We start from the raw sequence: 27,185 nt of genomic DNA, 5'->3' as shown, positions 1-27,185 counted from the left end.
CGCGTGAATAACATTCGCGCACGCGCGCGTAGTGAGACTACACCTCCCAGAAGGCTCTGCCCCCAAAACGGGGACAGCCTCGTTAGCCATGAACTACATTACCCAGTGATACGTTGCAAGAGGTGGGACCCATCTGTTACTATACAACTATTGGTCCAGCCCCTGTCGGAAGCTGCCCGGTGATTGGTCCGGAAGCCCGCCAGTTACTGCCAGGCTCAATTAGTTTTGCTGTGAGACTGCGTGAGGAGGTAGGAAGAGAAGCGCGCGCGGAGTTGTGCCGCGCCCTTCGTGCCGGGTGAGTGACCTCTACCCTCTCCTTCCTCGCCGTGCTCTCGGGGACTGGGGGGTCGCACCCAGGCGCCGGCACTCACGTGGGGGCAAGGCCTGTACGCGCACGTGTCATGCCTGACCTGAGAAGCATCTTCAGGGACGCAGGGGCCAAAAGCTCGCACACACGCGGGACGCCCGTACACGTGGGTGCGTGCTTCGCCGGCGTCTTCCCGGACTTGGGGCGAAAACGCCCCGAGGCACAGCTGGACACGTGTGTCCACACGCGGGGACGGCTCTGGGGACCCCTCGCTGAACTTATGGGCACACGGGGCACGCGAGCTCACCGCTCGTAGCCCAGCGCCCGGGGCTTCCGCAGTACGAGGAGGGGCATGGCGGAGGCGCTCTCTGTCCCGCCCCCCGGCCCCCGGCCCCCTGCCGCTCACTCCCGGGACCCCGTCTCTCCGTGCTCTATTCTGTATATCACGCATATGCAGTCGTACTTCATATTTATTTTGTCTCCTTAGGTAAATATCAAGGCTTACCGGTACAAGAAGGAAATTTGAGCAAGTGGAAAAAGTAAAGTAATTGCAACTATATTTAACCAGCCCTTTCGCTTGTTTTAGACTTTTACCTTTTTTACAAAGCTTACCGCATATGGTGTCTTGCATGATCGTCCCCAGAAGCGAGAGAGGAGAATCCAGGTTAAATAAGCGTCCCTGGGTACTGGGGGAGTTTAGCGATAGCCTGGAGGACTCGGGAAAGAGAGTAGCCTAAGCGGGTTGTGGGGCTCGATTTCACGACCCTGAGATCAGGACCTGAGCTGAAATCAAGAGTCGGCTGGTCAGCCACCCAGGCACCCCACCATTAGACTTTTAAAAAAATATATTATCTTAGAATGCTTTGCTGCAAGTGCCATGTAGAAATGCCATGTTAATGTTAAGGATGGGTTGGGGCACTACTTTCATACACGAAAGCAAATTTGGGGCCGAGGGAGTGGAGCAGACCGTTTCAGAGGCAAAAAAGAATCCACTCGGCCCTGTGTGGACACTGACTTGACTGTTACTGATGGTATTGAAGAACTAGGTTAGCTGTGCAGCCCCTTCTAAACTCATTTTATATTTAGTTTTAATTGTCTTGGGGCGGGGTGGGATGGGGCATAACAGATTCATAGGATATAGTATTGTGTAAGGAAAGGGAGAGATGTGTTTTCTCTCTTCCTTTGCCAACCCTTCCCCCAGAGGTGATCTTCCCAACCTGTCCGTGTGTGTGTTGATACAGAGTTTTTCCCTGTGCTTTCTACTGTAGGGAGTGTACATAGGTCTTGCTGGTTTTCTTTTGCAATGGGGTTATAGTAGACATACTGTTCTGAAACGTTTTCCGCACGTTTCAGTGTGTTGCGGTCATCTTTTCAGCGTGTGTGTCTCTCTAGCTCGTTCTTCATGGCTACAGAGGATTGCGTGGATGTGACTTACTGTATTTATCCCAACCCTCTGTTGATAAGCATTTGTGTGTTACTCAGTTTTACAAACAGTGACGTAATTCATGACATTTTACACACCCATGGGAGTGTTTCTGTAGAACAACGGTTCTCGGGGAGCTTGGGTGGCTCAGTGGGTTGAAGCTTCTGCCTTCCGCTTGGGTGGCGATCTCAGGGTCCTGGGATCGAGCCCTGCACCGGGCTCTCTGCTCAGTGAGCAGCCTGCTTCCCCCTCCTCTCTGCCTGCCTCTCTGCCTGCTTGTGATCTCTCTCTGCCAAAAAAAAAAAAAAAAAGATGAATTTAGAAGAGCGGTCCTCAACCAGGAGCAAGTGCTGTGAATGCTAGAGAGGACATGAGGACGACCCCTGGATTGGGGGGGGGGGGCGGTGCTCCTGAGCTGAGCCGTGGTGCATGGGAGGGGCTCATCTGGGGAAGAGTGAGGGGAGATATATGGGGCAGGGGGATGGGGTGAGCTGCTGTGTTTCAGACATGGGGAACAGTAGGTGCAGAGGCAAGGTTGGCAGATAGGAACCCAAACAGTGCTTTCTAGAAACTGGTCAGGAGCAGAGCCCACCCTATTGAAGTGGCTGAAGAGAGGTCCAGGGGGAGGTTGAAGAGGTCAACGGGGATCAAGTGGGCCGAGGAACATCATTTCAAAGCCAAGCATGGCTGCATTGCTGCAGCTGGCCTGCGGTGTGCAGACAGTGGCGGGGCGGGGGGGAGGGCGGTATGCAGGAGGTCTCAGGAGTTACTGGGTTTCTCTGGATCACGTGGGCTTATTGGGGAATCCCGCACGGTGCTCTTGGGCCTGCATGTCGGACGTCTGCCTCGGTGCTCAGCTGCAGTGGGCTCTGCCCCCTGGCTCAGGCTCAGGCAGGGACTTTCCCTCCGGCCATAAAGCCAGGTGTCTTGGAAAGCGAGCTGATCTCTGGAAGTGAATGATTTCCTACCACCCCTGTCGGTTCATTCAGTCAACAGATAGGAGCACTCACGGTGCTGGGCTGTTTTCATAGGTTCGCATCCTAGTGGGCGTAGGTGGCAAGAAACAGATGTCCAGAATAAATGTCCAGTATATTAATGCTGTGCAGAAGAATAAAGCAGGGCAAGATGCGATGGTCAGGGAGGGCTGCTCTGAGGAGGTGGCTTGTGAGCAGAGACCCTAAGAACTTGCTCTGGTGTTTACTCCGTGTCTCTTGCTTTTAGATTGGAACTGATGGACGTTGTATGGGCCAGAGGCAGGGATGGTTGGCTATGACCCCAAAGCTGATGGCAGGAATATCTCCAGTTTTGAGGTGGCGGTGGCCGGGTCTGTGTCTGGACTTGTCACTCGGGTGATGATCAGCCCCTTGGATGTCATCAAGATCCGTTTCCAGGTATCCTTTCCTCCTTTTTTTCCCCCCATGTAATGGGCTGGAGGACCAGTTCTCTCTTTCTTGTCAAAGCAGTTTCCAGAGTTTGGAATTTCGTCAAGAGGAAGAGCTTCGCTGCCTTTGTTACATTTTCCAAAATTTCTCCGTCTCACCCCACACTGCCCTGTCATCTGACCTTTTCGATTCTGATTCCCAGCTCCAGATTGAGCGCCTGTCTCGCAGTGACCCCGGTGCAAAATACCATGGGATCCTACAGGCTGGGAGACAGATTTTGCAGGAGGAAGGCCCCACAGCATTCTGGAAAGGACACGTCCCAGCGCAGCTTCTCTCTATAGGCTATGGAGCTGTCCAAGTAGGTGGCAAGGGAACGTGCCAGGGCCCCGGGGTCGTGTTGCTCAACAGAGGATCATTGGGAAGGTGGGGCCTGCAGGGACACTGCCTGGCTGGGGCAGCAGGAGGCGGTCTCCACACTTCTGCTTGTCTTAACGGGGTCACTACGTGAAGTTTGAAGTCTGAAATTGAAGACAGCGTCAGACCAAGCTGTACCATACGGGCGTTTTCTTCCATAAGTTCCCCCCACCGCGGGGACTTAGCCCAAACTGAATATCAATTAGGCGTTGCCCCAGGAGACTGTCCTGACAGGCCCTCAGTGGGCTTGGGGGACTGTTTGTCAATGACTTTGTCACGTGCATTTGTAGTTTCTGTCGTTCGAGCTGCTGACCGAGCTGGTGCACAGAGCCACCACGTACGATGCCCGCGACTTCTCCGTGCACTTTGTGTGTGGCGGCCTGTCTGCCAGCGCCGCCACCCTGGCCGTGCATCCCGTGGACGTGTTGCGCACTCGCTTTGCCGCTCAGGGTGAGCCCAAGGTGAGTGGCTGGGCCGGAGCAGGGGCGCCCATGCAACAGGCGTTCCAGCACTCACAGCTCTTTTCCTTAGAGGGAACAGAACCCCCAGGCTTGCCAGGGTGTGCAGCCCCTGCGTTGGTCTGTCTGTAAGACCCGCGACCGTGCTGAACACCATGCCGGGCGCTCGCAGCCTCACGCCGGGGACGGAGCCTACAGGTGGGAAACAGAGCAAGTCAGGAGCAGTAGGCTGGACAGAGAGGCGTCCGGGAGACTGAGACTTGAGATCCTATTTCTGGATTATTGTGAGAGTGGTTTTGGTTTGCACAAAGCCTGGATGGAGAAAATGGGATGATTGAGTCCGATTCCGGGAAGAACTTACTGAGTGGAAGGGAGGGATTCAATCCTGAAATAGACCTCCCACCGCAATCTTTGTTTCCTGGACACACATAAGAATAGCAGTGCAGATGCCTCTGTGTGTGTGTGTGTGTGTGTGTGTGTGTGTGTGTAAGAGAGCACGCATGTGTATGCTTAACCAAGGAAGAGTGATTTTTCCACCCCCTTCTGCTTCAGGGTATTTGGGTGGGAAATGGCACTGCTTAAGAATTTGACGTACTTTAGAATGACTGTGGTTCTGGTTCAGGTCCATTGCCCGGGGTGGAGATCCTGGGCTGGTGGAGCCCTTTTGTTTAGGAGCCGCCCTAATGGCTTTTTTGGTTTAGAAGGGCAAAGCGTCTTAGGAACAGTGTGCAAGCAAACGAATGGGGCACCAGAGCTCGGTCCTTCTGAATGCCCCGTTAGCCAGAAATAGAGCTTTCTCCTGGTGGGGAAATGCGATGAGGGGCCCTAGCCACTGAGCAGAGAGCTGGAGGAGAAGCACGTCTGTAGTTGGAGAAGACAGACAGCCGCCAGCAAAGTGGTGGCTGCTGGGATGAAAAAAATAAGTGGTGGTACTCCGCTGGCTTCTCTGCTCTGGGATGCCGGCACCCTCTTCCATGACTTCCCAGCCTGTAGTTAAGAAAATAAATCTAGGGGGGCGCCTGGGTGGCTCAGTGGGTTAAAGCCTCTGCCTTCGGCTCGGGTCATGATCCCAGGGTCCTGGGATCGAGCCCCACATCGGGCTCTCTGCTCAGCGGGGAGCCTGCTTCCTCCTCTCTCTCTCTCCCTGCCTTGCTGCCTACTTGTGATCTCTGTCTGTCAAATAAATAAATAAAATCCTTTAAAAAAAAAAAAAAGAAAGAAAGAAAATCTATGAGAAGGTACACCTGAAACTAATAGAACATTTTATGTCAATTATACTTCAGTAATACATTTTGAAAAGAGGTCTGTGGAGTGCCTGGGTGGCTCAGTGGGTTAAGCCTCTGCCTTTGGCTCAGGTCATGATCCTGGGGTCCTGGGATTGAGCCCCATGTCGGGCTCTCTGCTCAGCAGGGAGCCTGCTTCCTCCTCTTCTCTGCCTGCCTCTGCCTGCTTGTGATCTGTCTGTCAAATGAAAAGAGGTCTGTAAGAAGGAAAAGGTCTGAGAAAAGAGAATAAACTCAGCCCTCTGGCTGAGGTGATTGAGATAGGGATTCTAGATTCTGGAATGATCTGCAAGTTGTGTGCAAAAGTGAGTGGAAGAGATCTGTTTAAAAGCTGTAGAACCTCCCAACTTCCGTAAAACAGCAGCAGCCGTGGTGTCAGTCCTCACCTTTAAATACGTCTTAGCGGTACTGGGTGGCTCAGCTAGTTAAGCTTCTGCCTTCGGCTGAGGTCATGATCCTGGGGTCCTGGGATGGAGCCCTGCGTCATGCTCCCTGCTCAGCGGGGAGCCTGCTTTTCCTTCTTCTCTCCACTCATGCTCACTCCCTCTCTCTATCTCTGTTGCAATCTCTGTCTCTCAAATAAATAAGTAAAATCTTTAAAATGTTTCTTAATCAGGAGTACCTGGTTGCTCCGTTGGTTGAGCATCCATCCAACTCTTGCTTTAGGCTCAGGTCATGATCTCAGGGTTGTGACAACGAGCCCTGCATCAGGGTTCCCTGCTCAGCATGGAGGCTGCTTGAGATCCTCTCTCCCGTTCCCTCTGCCCCTCCCCCTGCCTGTGTGCATGCTCTCTCTAAATAGACAAATAAATAAATAAAATCTTTAAAACTTTTTTTTTTTTAATGTCTGATCTTATTTATTTGTCACTCTTAGAAAATCTCATTTTTGACTGGACTCAGACTTAGAGGTAGAAGCTCTCAGAGAGGACAGCCTCCGTCTCTTGGCAATCTGTTCCTGGCGTTTTTCTTTGGCCTCCTTCATTCTCTTGGCCAAAAGTTTAGCATATTCTGCAGTCTCTTCCTTGTTTTTCTTAGTGCGCTGTTTCTTCAGAGCAATACGCCGACGTTTGTGTTGGAGGACACGTGGAGTAACAAGACGCTATATCTTGGGCGCTTTGGTTCTAGGTTTCTTACCTTCTTTGTTTAAGGGCTTTCTCACAACATACTGGCGGACATCATCTTCTTTAGAGAGATTGAAGAGTTTGCGGATTCTGCTGGCTCTTTTGGGCCCCAGGCGTCGAGGCACAGTAGTATCAGTGAGTCCAGGAATATCCTTCTCCCCTTTCTTTACAATGACCAAGTTGAGAACACTGAGATTGGCATCCACGATGCAACCCCGAACAGATTGGCACTTTCTCTCTCCCGTCCTCCTTGGTCTGTAGCAGGAATGCCCCTTACTCAGCAGCAGGTGGACACAGCCATGGGTCAAGACACCCTGCTTCATGGGGAAGCCTTGTTTGTCATTGCCACCACTGATTCGGACCACATAACCCTTCCATTCTTCACCGAGGGCGTCCGCAGCAACTTCTGTGGCCATACGCTTCTCATAAAAGGTACGAAGTTTGCGTTCATCGTCCACTTCAATGAGTTTCTGGCGGCCAGTAGCTGGGAAAGAGATGTTCAGCTTCATCCTGAAGCAGCCTAACGCCTCCCTAAAACGTTTTTTAATCAGTGATCTATATGGTGTATAGAGGTTAAAAAGACAGGTGGGGGATGCCTGGGTGGCTCAATTGGTTAAGCAGCTGCCTTCGACTCAGGTCATGGTCCCGGCGTCCTGGGATCGAGTCCCGCATCGGGCTCCTTGCTCGGCGGGGAGCCTGCTTCTGCCTCTGCCTCTGCCTCTGCCTGCCATTCTGTCTGCCTGTGCTCGCTCTCTCCCTCTCTCTCTCTCTGATAAATAAATAAATAAATCTTTAAAAAAAAAAAAAAAAGACAGGTGGTTCTGCATGAATTATAACAAACACTACCAGCCACCCCCTGATTCCAGTCCCTAGAGGCAACCACTTTTATTTTAATTTTATTTTTATATATATATTTTTTGTTTTTATTTTTTAAAGATTTTATTTATTTATTGACAGAGATCACAAGTAGGCAGAGAGACAGGCGGGCATGAGGGGAAGCGGGCTCCCCACTGAGCAGAGAGCCCGATGCGGGACTCAATCCCAGGACCCTGAGATCATGACCTGAGCCAGAGGCAGAGGCTTAACCCACTGACCACCCAGGTGCCCCTGCAACCACATTTCATACTTGTGGTTCTTTTCTCATTATTTTACTTCCTAATTCTTAGTAATACTCTTTTACTACTAGTGTTCTCTCTTTGTATTTCTTCCTAATTTTTAAAATTATAGGCATTAGCTTTTGATGGCTACTGTGGGAGATAAGAGTTTATCTCTTGTACCACCACCCTCGTGTGCTTGCACCTCCTTTAATTTCAGTATAACTGATTTATAGATTTTGGCTAAATTAGTACCGAGTGTCTGTGCTGTTATGATTATATAAATATTACTGCTGAGCCTTGAAATACATTATGATTACATTTTCTTGTATACCTTTGTCTTGCCTGAAGTTAGTGGTTGCCTTGTATTTTATTTATTTATTTATCTATTTATCTATTTATTTATTTTTAAATGAAATATTTATATATAAAATATTAAATATTAAAATATTTTATTATATAAAATAAAATATTTTAAATAAAATATTCCAGGACCCTGGAATATCATGACCTGAGCCAAAGGCAGGGGCTTAACCCACTGAGCCACCCAGGTGCTCTCAAACAATCTTGATAGGGTCAGCCTATAGTCATCCGTCCCACATCATCAGGGAGCCTCTCCTAGAGCCTCCAACTCTGGCAGCCTTCACTCTCTGGCTTCAGTATGGACTCTTTGCTTCAGGACTATTAGCAGCGTTTTGTTAGGACATTGGGTCCCCTGTCTTCTCTTTCTTGATTAATGCCCCATTTTGGTGGAGATATGTTGGAGATATAGCTTCTTTAGAGAAGCCTTGGTAGAAAATGCCTTTATTTGACTCATGATTTGGGCATAGGATTCTAGGTAGCCCTCAGTGTTGCTGTAGAGAAGTCCAGAACCACTCGGATTAATGATCCTTTATATGAAACTATCACCCTTCCTGCCTTGGGAACTTTCAGGATCCCCTCTTGATTTTTGGCATTCTAGAGATTTACCAATGGTGTGCACCGGTCCTTGTCTCTTTCATTCATTGTGATGGACACTTCTCGACCCTTTAGTCTGGACACTCCTGTTACTCCTGCCCATAAAATGGTCATGAATGGTTATTCACAATTGCTACTTTCTGTTGTTGTTGTTTTTCCCTTTTCTTTCTTCAGTAATTCATGTCAGTTGGGTATTGGACATCCTGGGTCTATTCTCTGGTTGACTTATCTTTTTCCTACTATTGTTTAACTCTCTGTTTTTCTGTCCTACTTTCTGGGAGGTTTCCTTGCCTCTATTATTTGGGGCCTCTACTGAATTTAGAAAATGTTTGCTGATGCATGTTAGTTCCCAAGAGCTCTTTGGTTTGATTTAGTCCGGTTTATTGAAGCATACCTTACATACACAGTAAAATTCACTCTTTTTAGTATAGAGCTGTCTGACTTTTTTTTTTTTTAAGATTTTATTTATTTGAGAGAGAAAGAGAGCACAAGTAGGGGTGGGGGAAGGGGTAGTGGGACAAGCTGGCCCTCCTGAGGGTGGAGCCCAACATGGGGCTCCATCCCAGGGTCTCGAGATCATGACCCAAGCACAAGTCAGACGCTTGACCAACTGAGCCCCCCAGGCACCCCTTAGTGACTTTCGGTGAGTGTATACAGTCACATAACCACTATTAGAATCAAGATATAGGGGCGCCTGGGTGACTCAGTGGGTTAAAGCCTCTGCCTTCAGCTCAGGTCATGATCTCAGGGTCCTGGGATCGAGCCCCACATCAGGCTCTCTGCTCAGCAGGGAGCCTACATCCCCCTCTCTCTCTGCCTGCCTCTCTGCCTACTTGTGATCTCTGTCAGATAAATAAATAAATCTTTAAAAAAAAAAAAGAATCAAGATATAAAACAAAAGTTCCGTCACCCCCAAAATGTCTTCCTGCCCCCCTTTTTAGTCAGTCCCTCTCCATTGCCTTGGGCTGTCTTCTGTCTAAAGTTTCCCCTTTTTCAGAGTGTCACAAAGGGAATTACGTCTCACGTTCGAGTAGGCACCCTTGCCCTTCACTTGGCACCTGGCCTTGAGAGTGTGTGAGTGGCCCGTTCCTTTTCCTTGCTGCATAGTATTCTGTCACGTGGCCCTACCATGGTTTGTTAGTGGGAAGATGTCAGGCATTTTCTCCAGTTTTTTGGTGATTATGAGTAAAACCACCATGAACATTCACATACAGATTATTGTGTAAGGGGCGCCCAGGTGGCTTCATTCTTAGACATTTACCTTTGGCTCAGGTCATGATCCCAGGAGCCTCACATCAGGCTCCCTGCTCAGCGGGAAGCCTGCTTCTCCCTCTCCCATTCCCCCTGCTTGTGTTCCCTCTCTCGCTGTCTGTCTCTCTCTGTCAGATAGAAATCTTACACACACACACACACACACACACACACACACGGCACCTGGCTCAGAGGGTTAAACATCTGTCTTCAGCTCAGGTCATGATCTCTAGGTCCTGGGATCAAGCCTCACGTCGGGCTCCCAGCTCAGCGGGGAGTCTGCTTGTCCCTCTGTCTCTGCCTCTCCCCATGCTTGTGCTCTGTCTCTCTCCCTTTCAAATGAATAAATAAAATCTTTAAAACAAAACAAACAAAAACCCACAACAGATTATTTTGTGAACGTTTTTTTTTCTCTTGGGTGAAAACCTGGGTGTGGGGTTGCTGAGTTGTATGGTGAAAATGTTTAATTTTTTTTTTTTTAAAGATTTTATTTATTTATTTGACAGAGAGAGAGATCACAAATAGGCAGAGAGACAGACAGAGAGAGAGATGAGGAGAAGCAGGCTCCCTGCTGAGCAGAGAGCCCCATGCGGGACTCGATCCCAGGCCCCTGGGATCATGACCCGAGCCGAAGGTAGAGGCCTAACCCACTGAGCCACCCAGGCGCCCCGAAAATGTTTAATTTTATGAGAAAAAGTCAGCCTGCTTCCTACATGGCTGTGCCATTTCGCATTCCCACCAACATTTCTGGCTGCTCCTAATCCTCACCAGTGCTTACTGTTATCTGGTTTTTATTTTTACTTTATTCTTTTTTTTTTTTTAATGTTTTAAAGATTTGTATTTATTTGACAGAGATCACAAGTAGGCAGAGAGGCAGGCAGAGAGAGTGAGAGGGAAGCAGGCTCCCTGCCGAGCAGAGAGCCCGATGCAGGATCCTAGGACCCTGAGATCATGACCTCAGCGGCTTAAACCACTGAGCCACCCAGGCACCCTTTTATTTTATTCTTTTTAAAATTTTTAAAATTTTATTTTTTTAAATTTAAATTCAATTAATTAACATGTAATGTATTATTTGTCTTGGGGTACAGGTCTGTGTTTCATCAGTCTTGTATAATACCCAGGCTCATTACAACAGGCCCTCCCCAATGTCCTGTCACCCAGTTACCCCATCCCTGCACCCCCCCTTCCCTCCAGCAACCCTGTTTGTTTCCTAGGATTGAGTCTCTTATGGTTTGTCTCCCTCTCTGGTTTCGTCTTGTTTCATTTTTTTCCCTCTCTTCCCCTATGATCCTCTGCCTTGTTTCTTAAGTTCCACCTATCAGTGAGATCATTTGATAATTGTCTTTCTCTGATGGACTTATTTCACTTAGCATGATACCTCTAGTTCCATCCAGAATTTTATTCTTTTTTAAAGATTTACTTATTTACTTGAAGCAGACAACCAGTATGCCTGTGAGCAGGGCGAGGGGCAGAGGGAAAGAGTCTGGAGCAGACTCTCTGCTAGCACGGAGCCTGACTCGGGGCTCACTCTCACGACCCTAAAGTCAGGACCTGAGCCAAAACCAAGAGTTGGGCGCTCAACTGACTCAGCCAGCTAGGAGCTCCTATTTTTATTCTTTTTTTTTTTTTTTTTAAGATTTTATTTATTTACTTGAGAGAGAGAGACAGTGAGAGAGAGCATGAATGAGGAGAAGGTCAGAGAGAGAAGCAGACTCCCCATGGAGCTGGGAGTCCGATGTGGGACTCGATCCCGGGACTCCAGGATCATGACCTGAGCCGAAGGCAGTCGTCCAACCAACTGAGCCACCCAGGCGTCCCTCCTATTTTTATTCTTTTAAATCTTAGCCACTCTGCTAGATGTGAATAGTGGTATCTCATTGTGGTTTTACCACGGAGATGTTGAATGTCTTTTTATGTGTTTATTTGCCCTCTGAGCACCTTCTTGGCCAAAGCAATCTGTTCAAATTGTTTTCCCATTTTGGTGGTTTGTTGTTTTTGTTTTACATATTTTTTTCTGTGTCCCTGGCTGTGGCTGCCTTCACGTCCTCATAGCCTGTTTTTTGAAGAGCAGATGTTTTTAATTTTTTACAAGATTTTATTTATTTATTTGTCGGGGAGCGGCAGGCAGAGGGCGGGAGAAGCAGACTCTGCACTGAGCAGGGAGCCCAAAGCAGGGCTCGGTCCCAGGACCCTGGGATCATGACCTGAGCTGAAGGCAGACATTTAACTGACTGAACCAGCCAAGCGCCCCAGTAAAGTCTTAACTTATCAATTTGTCCTTTTATGCATTTTGCTTTCGGGTTTTTTATCTAAGAAATCTCTGTGCCTGTGTGGCTCAGTGGGTTAAGTGTCCAACTCTTGGTGTCACGTCAGGTCATGATCTCGAAGTCATGGGATTGAACCCCACATGGGCTCTGTGCTCAGCGTGGATCAGCTTCAGTTTCTCTCTCCCTCTCCCTCCCTCTCTTTCTCACTCTCTCTGTCTTTCAAATAAATAAATAAAATCTTAAAAATAAAAAAAAGAAATCTGCCTAATTCAAACTCACAGATTTTTTTCCCTCAGGAGTTTCTCTTGTTCTCTGAATCTTACCTCTTTTTAATTTTTTTTCATTTATTTATTTTTAAAGATTTTATTTATTTATTTGAGAGAGAGAGTGAGGGAGACATGAGAGGGGAGAAGGTCAGAGAGAGAAACAGACTCCCCACGGAGCTGGAAGCCCGATGCGGGACTCGATCCGGGAACTCCGGGACCATGACCTGAGCTAAAGGCAGTCAGTCGCCCAACCAACTGAGCCACCCAGGTGCCCTCTTACCTCATTTTTAAACAGACCCTTTCCTTTTATCACGGAGGTGATGCCTTCGTTGTGGCCTGAGAATGTTAATTACAATTTTGTGGTTGGCCTCTGTTTCCTTTAGTTTCCTTCTTCTGTCTGCACGGTCTCTTCCTTCCACACGATCTCTGTGCCCTTCTCTCCCTCACATTGATCATTTTGGTCTCGGGATTTTTGGGTTTTGGTCTTTTGTAACCACCACGGAGCTCAGACTGAAGACCCTGAGATCAGCAGTGCTGTGCTCGACCAGCCGGGCCAGGCAGGCAACCCGGTCTCCTTTTTTCATGAAGCCTTTCCTCAGATGTCTGGTGACCCTTGGCTGCCAGCCTGGTGTTAAAGGGGGCACAGAGAAGCAGAGCGGGGCTGTGGGTACAATGCGGGCTCGTTGCCCCGTGGCCTTTCTCTGAGTCCGGGCCCTTTCTGGGACGTCTCCAGGGTGAAATCCTTCAGTGTGGCTGCCCGCATCTGGGAGCCAGGAGGTGCGGAGGCAGCCAGGGTCCTCCCTTCTCGGTGCAGAGAACCTCCCTCATCGCCACACGCAGAGCCCCTCTGGTCCCCTGCAAACAAAGTGTGGGATGGAAGGTGCTGAGAAAAATCCGTGCCCTGTGGTGTCCCGCATGGAGATTGCCTGTTGACAGGTTACAAAAGGTTAAATACACGCACACGGCAGAAAATCCCAGAAGTGTAAAATGGTGAGAGTTGGTCTCCCTCTTCCCTGCCCCGCCTCTCCCTCTGTGGAGGTCACGGTGGCCCTTCCTCACTTCTCGTGTGTCCCTGGGGGTGATCCCTGCCGACTTTTTTCTTCCATGAGCCCTAAGCCCGCCCTTCAGCCTCTCGCTGTGCCCATTCAGCTATACGTTTGGGGGATTATGCCCGATCTGTTGTGTAGATGGCGTGATCCTGTTTCAGTGGCTGCTCTGTGTCCTTTGGAACGGGTTTGTCGGCGTGCATGTGACCTGTCACCCGGGGCAGACCTTGTGTCCCTGCTGTTCTGCGGGATGCGGTGGCAGCGGTGCTCAGACTCGCGCTGATGCACACTTGTGCGAACATACTGGCCTTGTAAATAGCTAGAAGGGGGGTTGCTGGAAGCCCTTACCTTGGGACTTTTGTTCAGCATTTTCTTTGTTCGCCCAGAAAAGTCATGCTTCTGGCAGCTGGGATTTTAGCCAAGGGGAGGTGCGCGTGACGGGCTGTGTTCTAGGGCCAGATGGCCTGCGTGCCCTCACTCGAGCTGCCTGTGTGCTGTCCAGGTGTATAAGACCCTGCGAGACGCCGTGGTGACCATGTACCGGACCGAGGGCCCTTTGGTTTTCTACAAAGGCTTGAACCCCACCTTGATTGCCATCTTCCCCTACGCTGGGTTCCAGTTCTCCTTTTACAGCGCCTTGAAGCACCTGCACGAGTGGGTCTTGCCCGCCGAGGGAAGGAAGAACGGTGAGACAGCCCTCATGGAAGGGAAACCCGGTCTCCGCTGTCCCCTCCCCTGAGCCAGGGCACCTCCTTCTCATCCCTGGAGGGGCTAAGGCTCTCCTGTCAGAGGCTACGACGTCCCCATCCTCTGAACCCTGCTCTGTCGCGCTGTTGACCAAACCAACTGAGCCAGCCGCAGGCGGACCCTTTCTTTCAGCTCGTTGCCACCCCAGCAGTGGTACCGAGGACATTTATTTCTTCCCAAGCCTTGAACCGAGTCACACCTCCCAGCCTGCAGGCTCCCACTTCCGTTCCTGCCTTACTGCCATCCGGGCCCAGAGTGGCCGGGTGTGGTTCTCGCAGATTCAGGAGGCTGGTGGCTCTTAGTTTCGTGGTGCAGGCTTAGACCTCTTGACCTTGAACATGTCTTTCCCCGATGGCACTTCCCTCACGTTCCCCCCTCCACCCCACTTTGGTTCAGAGAACCTCAAAAACCTGCTGTGTGGCAGTGGAGCTGGCGTCATCAGCAAGACCCTCACGTACCCCCTGGACCTCTTCAAGAAACGGCTGCAGGTCGGAGGCTTTGAGCAGGCGCGAGCCACCTTCGGCCAGGTGAGCTGTCCCCCTGCAGGGGCTTTGAGCCTTGCCCCTCACCTGCCCAGTGCTCAGCATTAGCCCCTGCAGCGTGTCCCTGGGGATCCCGAAACACAGGGGAGAATCCACGCGCCGCCCTGTGCGTGTGGGATGCCGTGGGGTGATCCAGGAGAAGGAGGGCTCGGGGTTCACTCTTAAAAAGTGTTCAGTTCAGGGCGCCTGGGGGCTCCGTAGGTTAAGTGTCTGACTCTAGCTCAGCTCTGGTCTTGATCTTGGGGTCGTGAGTTCAGCCGTGTGTTGAACACCCAGCGGGGAGCCCGCTTCAAGTGAAAAAGAGAAAAAATATGTTCAGTTCAGTTTGGGACAAAGAATATGATCACATGAGAAAGGTCCCCGGGGCGCCTGGTTGGCCCAGTTGTTTGAGCGTCTGACTCCTGGTTTCGGCTCAGGCTGTGATACCGGGGTCGTGGGTCAAACCCCACATTGGGCTGTGTGCTTGGAGGAGTCCGCCTGCCCCTCTCCCTCTGCTCCTCCCTGCCCTTGAGCTCAAGTGTGTTTTCTCTCTCTCTCTCTCAAATGAATAAAACCTTAAGACGAGATGGGTCCCCAGAATACTAAAGAACACGGAGGAGACCCCCACCGGTGTGTGGGGTTGTTTCGTGTATGCTGTAGGGGTTCCTGGAGAGGGGTGAATGGAACCTGATCCACTAAGTTCTATTTTAAAGGCACTAGAAGGCTTTGTCATTCGCAGAAGCCCCCATCGTGGGTGATGTTGTACTGTTTATAGTCTCAACTGTTCCTTAGTCTCAAACGGATTTTCACGGCTGCTTTGGGACGCCATGCAGTGGTGGGCTGGAGGTGGGGCAAGGGGGTGAAACAGGCATGTTCCCTCCCACGCAGGAGGGAACACGTCTGACAGGTCAGAAAAGAAGAGTGCACTGGACGAGAGTTGGGAGGGAGGGAGCACTCCTTCCTTGGGGGAAGGGAAAGTGTTGAGTTAGTTGTAATACATCTGTGTCGGAAATTCAGAGAAGTCCCGAGATAGGTAAAACTGATAAAAAAGATAAAACTGGGGACGCCTGGGTGGCTCAGTGGGTTAAAGCCTCTGCCTTCGGCTCGGGTCATGATCCTAGGGTCCTGGGATCGAGTCCCGCATCGGGCTCTCTGCTCGGTGGGGAGCCTGCTTTCTCCTCTCTCTGTCTGCCTCTCTGCCTCCTTGTGATTTCTGTCTGTCAAATAAATAAATAAATCTTTAAAAAAAAAAAAAGATAAAACTGATAATGGAGCTCCCAGTACCACCCACCCGGAGATAATGACACGGAAGCTTTGGCTGTCATATTGTTTTTTTGCATCAACACACACACGTATGTTTTAACGCCAGGTGCAATACAAGGTTTTATAATCTCCTTTTTCCACTTGGGAACTTGTCTGGAAGGAGTGGTTTAGGTTTGCACAGAGACAGTTGGTGGGAGCCCAGGACCGAGGAGAGAGCCGTGCTCCTAACAGACTGTAGCCTGTTTGGTGGGAGGACCGCTGGGGGATGACGGAAGATCAGGGAGGGAAGTTGAGGCCAAATGGAGCAACCCCTTGAACATCTGGCTTTGGAGCTTGAATTTGATTCTTTTTTCTTCCCTCTCTTCTTTTTTTTTTAAAGTAAGCTCTATGCCCAGTGTGGGACTTGAACTCATGACCCAAGATCAAGAGTCCCATGTTCTACCAACTGAGCCAGCCAGGTGCCCCTTGATTCTTTACAACGCCATTGTCATCACAACGGGGAGTTGGTGGAGATGTGGCGAGAGAGGTGCTTGAGGGGAGTTGAGTCCTGGAGACGTGAGTCTGGCCGCAGTGTGTGGACAACTGACAAGGCCAGACCGGAAGCCAGAGCTCACGAGGGCCAGGTTCACATCCACTGCCCAAGGGGGCCTGGTGGGATGGGGAAAGGGTCCTTCAGAGGCCCAGTCGGTAGGAGCTCTGTCCGGTGCTGATTTCCAGGCGCTGCCTCTGTTAAGTCCGAATTACCGGTCTGCTTGGAAGAGAAAGCAAAGGTTAACTGCTCTGTCTTTTTAGCCTTCATTGCTTTGTCCAGCAAGTGTTGACTAGGAGCCGTGAGGTGCCAGGTGCTGGACTGACAGGACAGAGTCAACATCCGTGTGTTAATCACTTCCTCTGTTCTCCACTTCTGCCCAGGTTCGAAGCTATAGGGGCCTCCTGGATTGTGCCCAGCAGGTGCTACGAGAGGAAGGCCCCACGGGCCTCTTCAAGGGCCTGTCCCCCAGCCTGCTGAAGGCTGCTCTCTCCACCGGCTTCGTGTTCTTCTGGTATGAGCTCTTCTGTAACCTCTTCCACCACATGAAGAAGGTGGACAGCTAGCACCCGAGGGGAGGAAGGGCGGCCCCCCGAAGGAAGGCGGACGCCTCTGCCGTCTCTTGTTGCACTGAGAGCTGCTGCCCGTGCCTGCCTGCCAGCCAGTTCGGCCGTCACTCGAAGGGCAAGCGCTTTCTCGGGGAGAAGGCAGGACTTGGCCTGTGGGGATGCAGCCAAGCGGTCAGAAGGTGGTTTTCCTTTGTGGTCCAGCCTGCAGGAAAGGCAGCAGTGGCCACCCTGCACTTCCAGCACCTTCTGCCCAGAGACCTCTCCATGCTCTGGGGGTGGGAGGCTATGGCTAGAGCCTGAGCGCTGGGATGGGGCCTTTTCTGGTCCTCTCGCGTGCGCTCCTCCTCCCACCAGCTGATGTAATACACATGGAAGCTGAAAGCATATTCCTTATTTCAGTCCATCTTCCTTTCCACGTCACATCCCTCCTCACAAAGTATGAGGGGAGGAACCCTGGCCTTCCTCAGAATCTATTTTTCTCAATACTTGCATCCCTCATACAGCTTTGTTTCTGGTTCTGGGGGGGAGAATTAGTCACTTTATAGCCACACCCCCAGGCCCCGGTCCTCCTGTGACATCCTGCTCAGCCTGTTCTCTCCCCTGGGTGGGACAGAGCGTGGCTGAGGGTCTCTGGGGAAGACCGATCTCAGTGGCCCACAAGCAGTGGGGGGCTGTGCTGATGGGGAGGAGCTGTGGGTGAAGGCCGTGGCCTTTTCCCCCAGCCTACCTGGGGTCACTCCATTTCCATGGCGTCAGGGCGGGAGCCTTACAGCTGGGCCAGCTGGCAGCAGCTACCTGCTCAGTGTCTCCCTCCCTGGGCTCACTGTGGTGCTGTTTGTGTCCTCTGTCATCCCAGAAGGGCCACAGCTCTGGAGCAGCCTCATGAAGGGGCTGGTAGAGGAAAGGGCTGAGCAGCCAGCCTGCTGAGGGCAGCAGTGTCTGGGGGTGGGGGTTGTCGCACAGCTACTGATGCAGGCACAGAGGAGAAACTGCAGTTAGGGGGTGAGCCCAGGAAATCTGCAGAGCACAACCACCATCCTTTCCACCCAGTTCTGCACCCCCCACCCCGGGGAGCCTGGCCTGCGGGGTCCCTCGGCAGGGGGAGTCAGGACGGAGAAGCACCAGGCACTGTAGGACTTCACCCTGCCCCCAGTCTGGGCTCCAGCTCCAGCCTCTGTGCCAGCCTCTGCGCGGACTTAGGAGGAAAGCAGGGCCAGAAGCAGACCTGTGTGGGTGTCATGGCCCTCGGACCCCTTCTGTCATCAGAACTGGCTCTGGCCTGGAGCTTTGTGATAACGTCGGAGACCCTGAATCGCAAAGCTTCCCTGCTTCTGGCTGCTGCTGATAGAGTCCCAGGCTGGCGGTAGGGGGAGCTCCCAACACCCACAGGGTCTGGGGCCGTGGAGGCCTGGGCTTGGGGCTGTAGGACAGCAGCTGCCTGAATGTATTTTTTAAAGAAATTCCACTGTAGTGGAATAAAGTAAACTTCATTCTCTTCATCTCGCCTACTCATTAACTGGCTGCAGCTGCCCTTTCTCATCCATTTCCTGGGGACCCCTTCGGCTAGCCGTTTTAACAGGAGGAGAGAGCTCTGGCAACAGGAAACCACGGTGGACGCTTGTCTGTGCGACGCGAAGAGGCGCCCTTCCAGCCCCTTCTGGCTGCCCTTCTGCCCCGCTGGGCCGGCGTCAGGGATGGCCCTCAGCTGCCGGGCCCGCGCCTCTTCCCCAGCCACAGCCACGACCGAGTCAGGGCCTTGTTCGACTTGCAGCACCTGGCGGAGGCGGCAAGCTAACGGGGGTCGTGGGGAGGGTGTCCTTATTCTAGAGCTTGCTGTTAATTTTCAACTATTTTACCGGTGCCGTTTGTATTTGGAGGAGAGGGGGTGGGGGTGGGGGGACTTGATCCAGCCCTTACAGCCCCCCTGCCTTGTCTCGCGTGGCGGGTAGAAGTGGAGGGCGGGGGGCCGCCGTCTAGGAGTTCCTGCCCCTCCAGCCATCCTTGCCCTGCCGCAGGCCCCCCCACTGCCGCGCGGCCCCGCCTAGTTTCCTTTTTGGATCCCGTTTTAACCGGAGCCCCGGGCGTGAGAGTGGGCTGCGGGGAGGGGGCGCCACCGCTGGCGCCCGAGGGCTTTCTCTGGGCCGAGGAAGGTCCAGCCTGGCGCGGACGACTCGAGTAAGGACAGGTTGGGGGCGACGTCCAGGGCCTTCCCCCTCGGCCCAGCCACTCGGCGGGTTCCGGACCTCCGCAACAGGCGGTGAAGAGAAGGTCACCGGGACTCCGGCAGGTGGCGCTGGCGGGAAGGGCCCTCCCCTCCCCGGGCTGGCCCCGCCCCTCCACGCTGGCCCCGCCCCGGCGCCGCGCTCGGAAATGACCTAAGCGGCGGCGAGGCCGGGCGGGTAGTTCCAGCTCTGCGGCGCGGCGGACGGGGGGCGCGCGCGCCATGCCCGCCGAGCGGCCTCCGGGCACGCGGGCGCGGTGCCGGCCGGGCAGGTGGGTCCCCGCGCTCCTTTCGCACAGCTCCGCCTCTCCCGCCCGCGGGACCCCGGACGGCTGTCCTGCCCCGCCCGGAAGAGCGTTCCAAGTTCGAGGAAGCTGCCGGGTTCTGGAGATCCCCGAGGTCGTCCTTCGACCAGGGAGGAGGCATCGCGCCCGGAGAGGGGCTCCCACAGGGACAGCCTCTCCCGTCATCCCGCTCCCCCCTTCTTTAAGAGGAAGGCTCCACAATGGAGCTCAGGAATTAGGAGTCCTGAGTGGGCAAGGCCGGGTTCCGCCGCCCGGGAGGCCAGTTTAACCAGTCCGTCTCGGGGAGAAGTTGGCCAGGACAGGAGCAGTTCGGGGCCCCGCACCCGCCCACACAGGCCAGGCCGAAGGCTGGAGGGGCGGGTTTGGGGACTGAGAAGGATTCTGACCAAAGCAGAAGGAAGGGTCGCGTCCAGGGGATTGGAACCTTGCTGGGACAGACATGTCCTCTGGAAGGTGGGGTCGCAGTTTCCAGGTCGCTTTCCATAGGCAAGGGGAGTGTCTGATATGCCCCTGTCCACACTCCAGCGCAGCTCACCGCACCCCAACCTTAGTGTCACCGGAGAATATCCCTGCCTCCTGTGGAGACTGGACGGTTGGCATTTTCACCTTCACCTCTCTAGGCTCGTGAAATCCCAGAAGCTACAAGGGTTCCTAAACTTAGCAGCAGGTGCCTGGCTGGTGTTCAGTCTCCTCGAGAGGCCAAGCTTGCTGGGCCCTCAGCCAACCAACCAAGGCAGTAGACTGGCTGGGAGCACCTGTCCCAAGCACTGGCCAGCCCTGCCCGGGGCCTGCAGAACTAGAAACCCTGACCCCACGCTGCACACCTGAGGCCTCTCCCTTTCCCTCTCCTTCTCCCTAGGTGCTGTCATTAGTCCCACCTCAATAAAGAGCTGCTGGGGCTGAACGGTCATGGGGGATCCTGGTAGAGAGGAGTATAAAATCCAGTCTTTTGATGCAGAGACTCAGCAGCTGCTGAAGACAGCACTCAAAGGTGAGCATCAGAGCCCTGAGCTGCGGAGAAGGGGGCAAGGGGACAGGCCTGGAGGCCTGAGCCTTAGCTGGTGATTGCCCAACCAACCCTGTCCCTTTGCTTTCTGAGAATGGAAGTCAGGACAAGCTGGAGGACAAGCTACATTTAGGCCAGTAATTGAAAGTATGAATCATAGAGTCACCTTTCGGCCAGTAAAGCCATTTTTAAAGTTTTAAGTCCCCATGAGAGTGGGGTGGGGCACAGAACAGAGTTCTCATCTCCTGAGGCCTCGCATTGGACTGGCTTCTGCGTCGCCACAGCAGGCCGTCTTGAATGTGCAGAGCTGGCTGACTTGGGACAGGATGAAGCACTCTGCCTGGCAGAGGAGATGCAGTCATTGTCCTGGATCCGTGCCTTCTGCAGCCCTCAGAGCAGAAGTTTGACTCAGCTAACAATTAGTAAAGCCCATCCCATGCCAAGCTAAGCCTGCTGGGGAGGCCCTGCCTAGCCTGCCCTTGTCAGGTTTCCTGTATGTGTGTTCTAAGAACACTCTCTTCCCTGAAATTGCTGTCAAATACATTGTTATTTGGTGCTCCTTCCGCAACCCAGGGCCAGGAAATATGTGCCCTAAAAACTAGCGTTTGCTGATTAGTCTCTAACAGCCACATATCCTGGCCATCAGTCTCCCAGTGGAGCTGGGAAGTCTGGTCTCTTTAAATGTAAGTGTATCACGGGAGTGCCCTTTTGTAAAGACATCTCAGATCCTTCTTAGAAGCAAGGGGAGACAGATGTGGTCTAGACTCCCCACCTATCTCTACCCTAGATCCAGGTGCCGTGGACTTGGAAAAGGTGGCCAATGTGATTGTGGACCATTCTCTGCACGACTGTGTGTTCAGCAAAGAAGCAGGACGCATGTGCTATGCCATCATTCAGGTGGGCTGGGACTGGTAGAGAAGCAGGGAGACGCTTCGGGAAAAGGCCGCAGTGGAGGGCAGGAGGCCTGGCCAGCAGGGCGGAGGTGGAGAGTCAGACCCGACAGTCCTCAGCTGCTGAAGCTTGAGTGGGGGGTCACCACGGCATCACACGCCCCCTCCCCCGCCAGCTCACTGCCCTTTCCCTGGCTCACAGGCTGAGAGCAAGCAAGCAGGCCAGAGTGTCTTCCGACGGGGACTCCTCAACCGGTTGCAGCAGGAGTACCAGGCTCGGGAGCAGCTGCGAGCCCGGTCTCTGCAGGGCTGGGTCTGCTACGTCACCTTTATCTGCAACATTTTTGACTACCTAAGGGTGAGGCCTGGTAACCACCCTAGGAGGCAGTGACAGCCGAGCTGGTCTCCTTCAGCCGCTAAGTGCTCTGGCCCCTCCCTGGTCTCCCCCCCACAGGTGAACAACATGCCCATGATGGCCCTGGTGAACCCCGTTTATGACTGCCTCTTCCGGCTGGCGCAGCCTGACAGTCTGAGCAAGGAGGAGGAGGTGGGTGACCCAGGTTCAGATGGCTGTGGAGGTGGGCTGTCCCCGGCTCAGCTCAGAATCCGGGCCCACTGTCCCTCGAGGCGTCCGAGCGTCACTTCCCAGGGCAGGAGCCTTGTGGCGCACTTCAAGGCCTGTCTCAGTTCCAGAACAAGCTGCCAGGCTTGGAATTTATTTGGAACAGAGCAGCCAAAACCTACAGGCTCAGAGGCTTCCCTCCCAATAGAAAAGCCAACGTGTGGTAGGAATCCAGCTGTGGATAAAGACAGCCCAGAAACGCAGAGCCTGGTGGGGCAGGGGCGGGGGGGTCTGGGTTAAGCGGCAGCTTGGAGGCAAACCCCGCATCCAGCCTGGCCCGGGAGACCTTAAGCAAGTTCCAAACTGGTCTTTCACCTAAGATGTGGCGCACGCCCACCAGGTGCCAGGAGCAGGACAGGAGGAGGCAAGGCTGGAGCGGTGCTGCTCGGGAAAGGCGGCGCGGCGCGTGCGCCCCGGCGTCACCTCCCACGCCCCCTGCAGGTGGACTGCCTGGTGCTGCAGCTGCACCGCGTGGGGGAGCAGCTGGAGAAGATGAACCGGCAGCGCATGGATGAGCTCTTTGTCCTGATCCGAGACGGCTTCCTGCTCCCAAGCGGCCTCAGCTCCCTGGCCCAGCTGCTGCTGCTGGAGATCATCGAATTTCGGGCAGCCGGCTGGAAGACGACCCCGGCTGCGCACAAGTATTACTACAGCGAGGTCTCCGACTAGGTTTCCGGCTCAGGCTGCCTCACCAGCAGCACCGGCCTGTCCCTGCCAGACCTTTAACAGCTCATAGGGGTTTCCCACTCACACGGCGGTCCTGCCTGAGCACCTTCCCTCCAGGGTTCAGGGACCAGGGAAGACACCAAACAGACCTGCCCCTACTGTCCCATCAGCCTCTCCCCTCATCACCTCCAGCCTGGGCCAGGCAGGGAAAGGCAGCTTGCAACACCCACCGCACTGTGTAACCGCCGGTGCAACAGCCATCTTGGTGCCTCGGTTTCCCCATCTGTAAAAGGGGTACCCATAGCTACTGGTGGTATACTTTGGGATACTGAGGAGCACAGCACAAGTCACACCAGAAACTGCTTTTTATACATTTTGTACAAGGACCACTTCGGAAACAAATTTCCAGTCGATTTTAGTAAACAGCAGGTACCACCACACACACGACACCAGTTTAGGACGAGAATTTTCTAATAAACCTTTTCTAACATTAAAACTGCTTCCTTTCATATCTTCCAAAGTTCTACCCTGAATAGAGGAAGAGAAGCTGGATGGGCCCGAAGTTCCTGGGGGAAATCCAGATTGATACGTTCCCAGTGTATGAGGAGCTGGGACAGGAAAAGCAAGTTCTAGCGCCCAAAGAAAGGACTAACGAGCATAAATACGCTGCTCCCCCCTTACAAGGCCTGCACGCCCTTAAAAAGGAACTACTTCACCCACAAGGGATTTTCGCGGACAGTGACCCCGGCTCCCACGGTTTCTTGCAGCAGAGCGCCGCCCCCTCCCCCTACCACCAGCGGTAGTGAGCCAGGGCACGGTTGGCCTCGGCCATCTTGTGCATGTCATGCTTCTTCTTGATCACAGGGCCCTGGTTGTGAAAAGCCTCCAGCAGTTCATGTGACAACTTCTCCGGCATCAGCGTCCGCCGGTGCTGCTTCTCCCGGCACTCAGTGAGCATCCACTTCATGGCCAAGAAGCGACGCCGCCGGGCGGGAAGTGGCACAGGGACCTGGACAGGAGAAGACACGGCAAGTCAGTCCAAGACCTTGTCGGGGCGGCAGCCTCCTTCTGCCCTGAGCTCTGAGGAAGAGCCCCAGGCTCCCTCTGGGCCAGCTCTGACAACACTCGTGAGGGGCCTGGCTTCTCCTTGAGTCCCCGCAGCCCCGGGGGCCCTCACCCGTTAGCAGAGGCATTCACTGAGCACGCGGCACGCGCTCCTGAGGCACCGACCTCTCTCGCCTCTAAATAGAAGCTCAGCCCAGCCGATAGGAGCATCAGCTGGGAGAAGCCCCATCAGGCCGGAGTGACTCAGCCAGCGCGGATCAGGGGTGTCCCAAAACAAGCCCCTCTTGTCCAGAATCCTTTGCTAGACCGCCGTTATATGCCAGGCACCACTAGAGACCCAGACATTAATGAGTCTCCACCCTTAGGAAGTTTACATTAAAAAAGCAGAAGCCAGGGCACCTGGGTGGCTCAGTGGGTTAAAGCCTCTGCCTTCTGCTCAGGTCAGGATCCCAGGGTGCTGGGATGGAGCCCCGCATCGGACTCTGCTCAGCCAGAAGCCTGCTTCCTTCACTCTCTCTCTGCCTGCCTCTCTGCCTGCTTGTGATCTCTGTCTGTTAAATAAATAAATAAAATCTTAAAAAAAAAAAAAAAGCAGAAGCCGAGAACACTGGCTTATGACAAGACACAGAATTAAATGCCAGGAAAGCGCCTTGTTCAGTTCAAGAAATGGCAACAAAACACCAGTTACGGGTCAAGAGCTACTCTAGACGCTGGTGTACAAAGATGAGTTCTACACGTCCATCACCACGAGAAGCTGACAGCTTACAACACAGCATCGTGGACGGAACGGAAGCTGGGGTGCGGGCCTGGGGGGTGGCTGGCGGATCCTGAGAGAACCTGATCCCTAGAAAACGATCAATCTTAGCCCAACTCTGGACCTTCCCACTCCCAAGTGCTCCCCACCCAACCACTACCAGCTTGTTCTGTGGGTAGGGAGCCCTGCTTTCCGGCCCTGACCGCTCACCTGGTAGAAATGGCCCCCTCTGAGGATGGGCACCAGCCCTATCACAGGCTCACAGTTTTTCAGAGCTTGGTGGAAGATGGTGTAGGGGTTGCGTTCGATGGTTGCCTGTTCCTCAGCAGAAGCAGCATGGTACTTCTCAAACTGCTTCCTTTTCACAGCTTCCAGAGTCTGCAAAGGGATAGAACTGGAAGATGCTGCCCCGGGCTCCCTGAAGGGTTTATCCAGCTGGACTAGTACTTTGCCCCTTACTCCTGTCACCCCGTTTCTCTATGACAGTGCGGACCCTCTCTCAGCACTTCTAAGGCAAAGTTCTTTTTTTTTTTTTTTTTAAAGATTTTATTTATTTATTTGACAGAGATCACAAGTAGGCAGGGAGGCAGACTCCCTGCTGAGCAGAGAGCTGGATGCGGAGCGCGATCCCAGGACCCTGAGATCATGACCTGAGCCAAAGGCAGAGGAGGCTTTAACCCACTGAGCCACCCAGGCGCCCCATCTTTTTTTTTTGTTTTTTTTAAGATTTTATTTATTTGACAGAGAGGTGAGAGAGGGAATACAATCGGGGGAGTGGGAGAGGGGAGTAGGCATACCGCTGAGCAGGGAGCCCAGTGCAGGGGTCCATCCCAGGACCACCTGAGTAGAAGGCAGATGCTTAAGGACTGAGCCACCCAGGTGCCCCTAAGGCAAAGTTATTAAAGGCCTCCTCTTTTCTGGAGGAGGACCACAGAGATTTGTGACTGGGGGAGTGAATGGTGGTTCTGACGCCTACTGGCCTTCATTATAGCTACCACTTCCACACATATACACGAGGATCATTTTTTCCCCAAAAAAATTTTGGGAGAGAGAATGAGCGTGAGCATGAATGGAAGGACAGAGGGAGAGCAGAATCCCTGCTGAGCAGGGAGCCCAGTGTGGGGCTCCATCTCAGAACCCTGGGATCATGACCTGAGCCTAATGCAAATACCTGACTGACTGAGCCACCCAGGTATCCCAGGGAAGAAGGTAATTTTTTTTTCCTTTTTTTTTTTTTTTTTTTAAAGTAGGCTCCACGCCCAGCGTGGGGCCTGACATGGGGCTCAAATTCACGACCCTGAAACCAAGACCTCGGCTGATATCAAGACTTGGACACTTAGGGGCGCCTGGGTGGCTCAATGGGTTAAAGCCTCTGCCTTCAGCTCAGGTCATGATCTCCGGGTTCTGGGATGGAGCCCCACATCGGGCTCTCTGCTCAGTGGGGAGTCTGCTTCCCCCTCTCTCTGCCTGCCTCTCGGCCTACTTGTGATCTCTCTCTGTGAAATAAATAAATAAAATTTTTACAAAAAGAAAAAAAAGTTGGACACTTAACCACCCAGGTACCCAACACAGGGAAGGTAATTCTAACGGCAAGTATATGAACCTGTTCTTTTTTATACTAAACGGAAAGAGCCACAGACAAAGGTATAAGCCAGCAGGCAGGGGAGACGAGCTGTTTACCTGTGTCATGAGGGATCTGGCCAGTACTTTGTTTCCTCCTTTCATCATCATGTTGATGAATTTACTTCAAGCAGAAAAACAAAATGCTTAGATTTCCCAGGCTGTATCCCAATCCTTACTGTAGACCCTCCCTGGTACAGTCCCAGTCCCTGGAACCAAAGTATTTGCTCCCATCTAACCTGATCACGGGGTCTTCAAACACAGAGCTTGTTTTCGCTGCTGGGGCAGCTTTGATAAGCTGAGTCTTCCTGAGTTCCTGTTCACACTTCTCCTCCTCAGTCAGCTCCGCCAAGGGCTTGCGGTAATACTCCTTGTCAGTCTGTGGATCCCTGTATTCAGGACTATAGCGGCTCCACCTCACCTGGGTTAGCCTGAGAGTGGGGAAGAAGCCGGCAAAAGCTGACTCCACAAGTGAAAAGGCTTGACTTAATAATGGGCATGTTGGCCAACCCGCCGACGAGTGAGAGGCACGGAGACCGCTGGACAAACCTGAACGCAATAATTCTGGCTCTTGTCCTAAGAGGTGGGAGGACCTCCCCCAACAGGCCAGGAAAGTCTCCCTCTCAAGTGTCAACGGTAAGACGAGGTTCCTGAACCCGAGGACTGGTGCCCTGTCTAAGCATCTCCGCCTCCCGCCCCCTGAAAATCTCTGCTCTGAGCTCCTTGATAAGGGCGCGCTTTCAGCTTTGACTCCGAATCACTACGCCTTCACGTTGGCTCGAAGTCACGCAGCCAATTCAAAGCTTTGGACCGAGGTACCCTGCCCCGCAGGCTCTCTCCAGGTTCCCGCCCGGTCTGACTGTGGCCCTTTCCTTCCCTACAGGTCTCTCCGTGAAATCCCAAGGGGCACCCCAGCTTCCTACTGCCCTCTCACCCTGGAAGCCGCGGGACAGCAGTCCGCAGGGTCAGCGCCAGGACCGACCACCCTCGCGCAACCTTCCCCGCGGGGGCAGCCATCTTGGCTGGCCACGAGGACCCCACGAAGGCTGCCTTCTGCGTGCCTGAGCGAGTGACGGGAGACGGCGGAAAGGCTACGCAGAGTCCTAAATCTGTGCGACACTGCATTCATCCGGGCGTT

General features: G+C 53.1%; 3 protein-coding genes and 1 pseudogene across 13 annotated transcripts; 2 read left to right on the top strand and 2 right to left on the bottom strand.

Moving 5' to 3' along the window:
• Positions 1 to 208: 208 nt before the first annotated feature.
• On the top strand, positions 209 to 18,397 carry SLC25A19 (solute carrier family 25 member 19). Of its 5 annotated transcripts, none has more exons than XM_082705262.1 (8): positions 210 to 295; positions 795 to 846; positions 2,952 to 3,121; positions 3,315 to 3,470; positions 3,817 to 3,987; positions 13,772 to 13,955; positions 14,413 to 14,543; positions 16,713 to 18,397. In XM_082705262.1, exons 3-8 carry the CDS (start codon positions 2,990 to 2,992, stop codon positions 16,893 to 16,895), a joined length of 957 nt encoding a protein of 318 aa, XP_082561388.1. In that variant the 5' UTR covers positions 210 to 295; positions 795 to 846; positions 2,952 to 2,989; the 3' UTR covers positions 16,896 to 18,397. The 5 variants fall into 5 exon arrangements, with proteins under 5 accessions (XP_082561390.1, XP_082561388.1, XP_082561391.1 ...); XM_082705265.1 differs by having other exon boundaries at positions 3,817 to 4,182; XM_082705263.1 differs by having other exon boundaries at positions 795 to 851.
• Positions 6,148 to 6,912, bottom strand: LOC309850809 (small ribosomal subunit protein eS6 pseudogene; annotated as a pseudogene). The gene has a single exon. The product of its transcript is annotated as a small ribosomal subunit protein eS6 pseudogene (transcript).
• On the top strand, positions 18,395 to 24,264 carry MIF4GD (MIF4G domain containing). 6 transcript variants are annotated; one of them, XM_082705274.1, is made up of 7 exons: positions 18,395 to 18,684; positions 20,284 to 20,415; positions 21,218 to 21,327; positions 21,523 to 21,678; positions 21,775 to 21,867; positions 22,384 to 22,583; positions 23,473 to 24,264. In XM_082705274.1, exons 2-7 carry the CDS (start codon positions 20,334 to 20,336, stop codon positions 23,507 to 23,509), a joined length of 678 nt encoding a protein of 225 aa, XP_082561400.1. In that variant the 5' UTR covers positions 18,395 to 18,684; positions 20,284 to 20,333; the 3' UTR covers positions 23,510 to 24,264. The 6 variants fall into 6 exon arrangements, with proteins under 6 accessions (XP_082561400.1, XP_082561403.1, XP_082561402.1 ...); XM_082705275.1 differs by lacking the exon at positions 18,395 to 18,684 and adding an exon at positions 18,948 to 19,073; XM_082705273.1 differs by lacking the exon at positions 18,395 to 18,684 and adding an exon at positions 19,259 to 19,391.
• MRPS7 (mitochondrial ribosomal protein S7) lies at positions 22,956 to 27,172 on the bottom strand (the record flags this gene model as incomplete). Its single annotated transcript, XM_082705272.1, has 5 exons — positions 22,956 to 23,617; positions 24,638 to 24,805; positions 26,108 to 26,171; positions 26,287 to 26,478; positions 26,982 to 27,172. 5 exons carry the CDS (start codon positions 27,170 to 27,172, stop codon positions 23,396 to 23,398), a joined length of 837 nt encoding a protein of 278 aa, XP_082561398.1. The 3' UTR covers positions 22,956 to 23,395.
• Positions 27,173 to 27,185: the final 13 nt, after the last annotated feature.

This window comes from Mustela nivalis, assembly GCF_964662115.1.
Source record: "Mustela nivalis genome assembly, chromosome: 17".
NCBI lineage: Eukaryota > Metazoa > Chordata > Mammalia > Carnivora > Mustelidae > Mustela > Mustela nivalis.
Note: the sequence above shows the minus strand (reverse complement) of the source record. Positions and strands in the feature narration are given on the sequence as shown.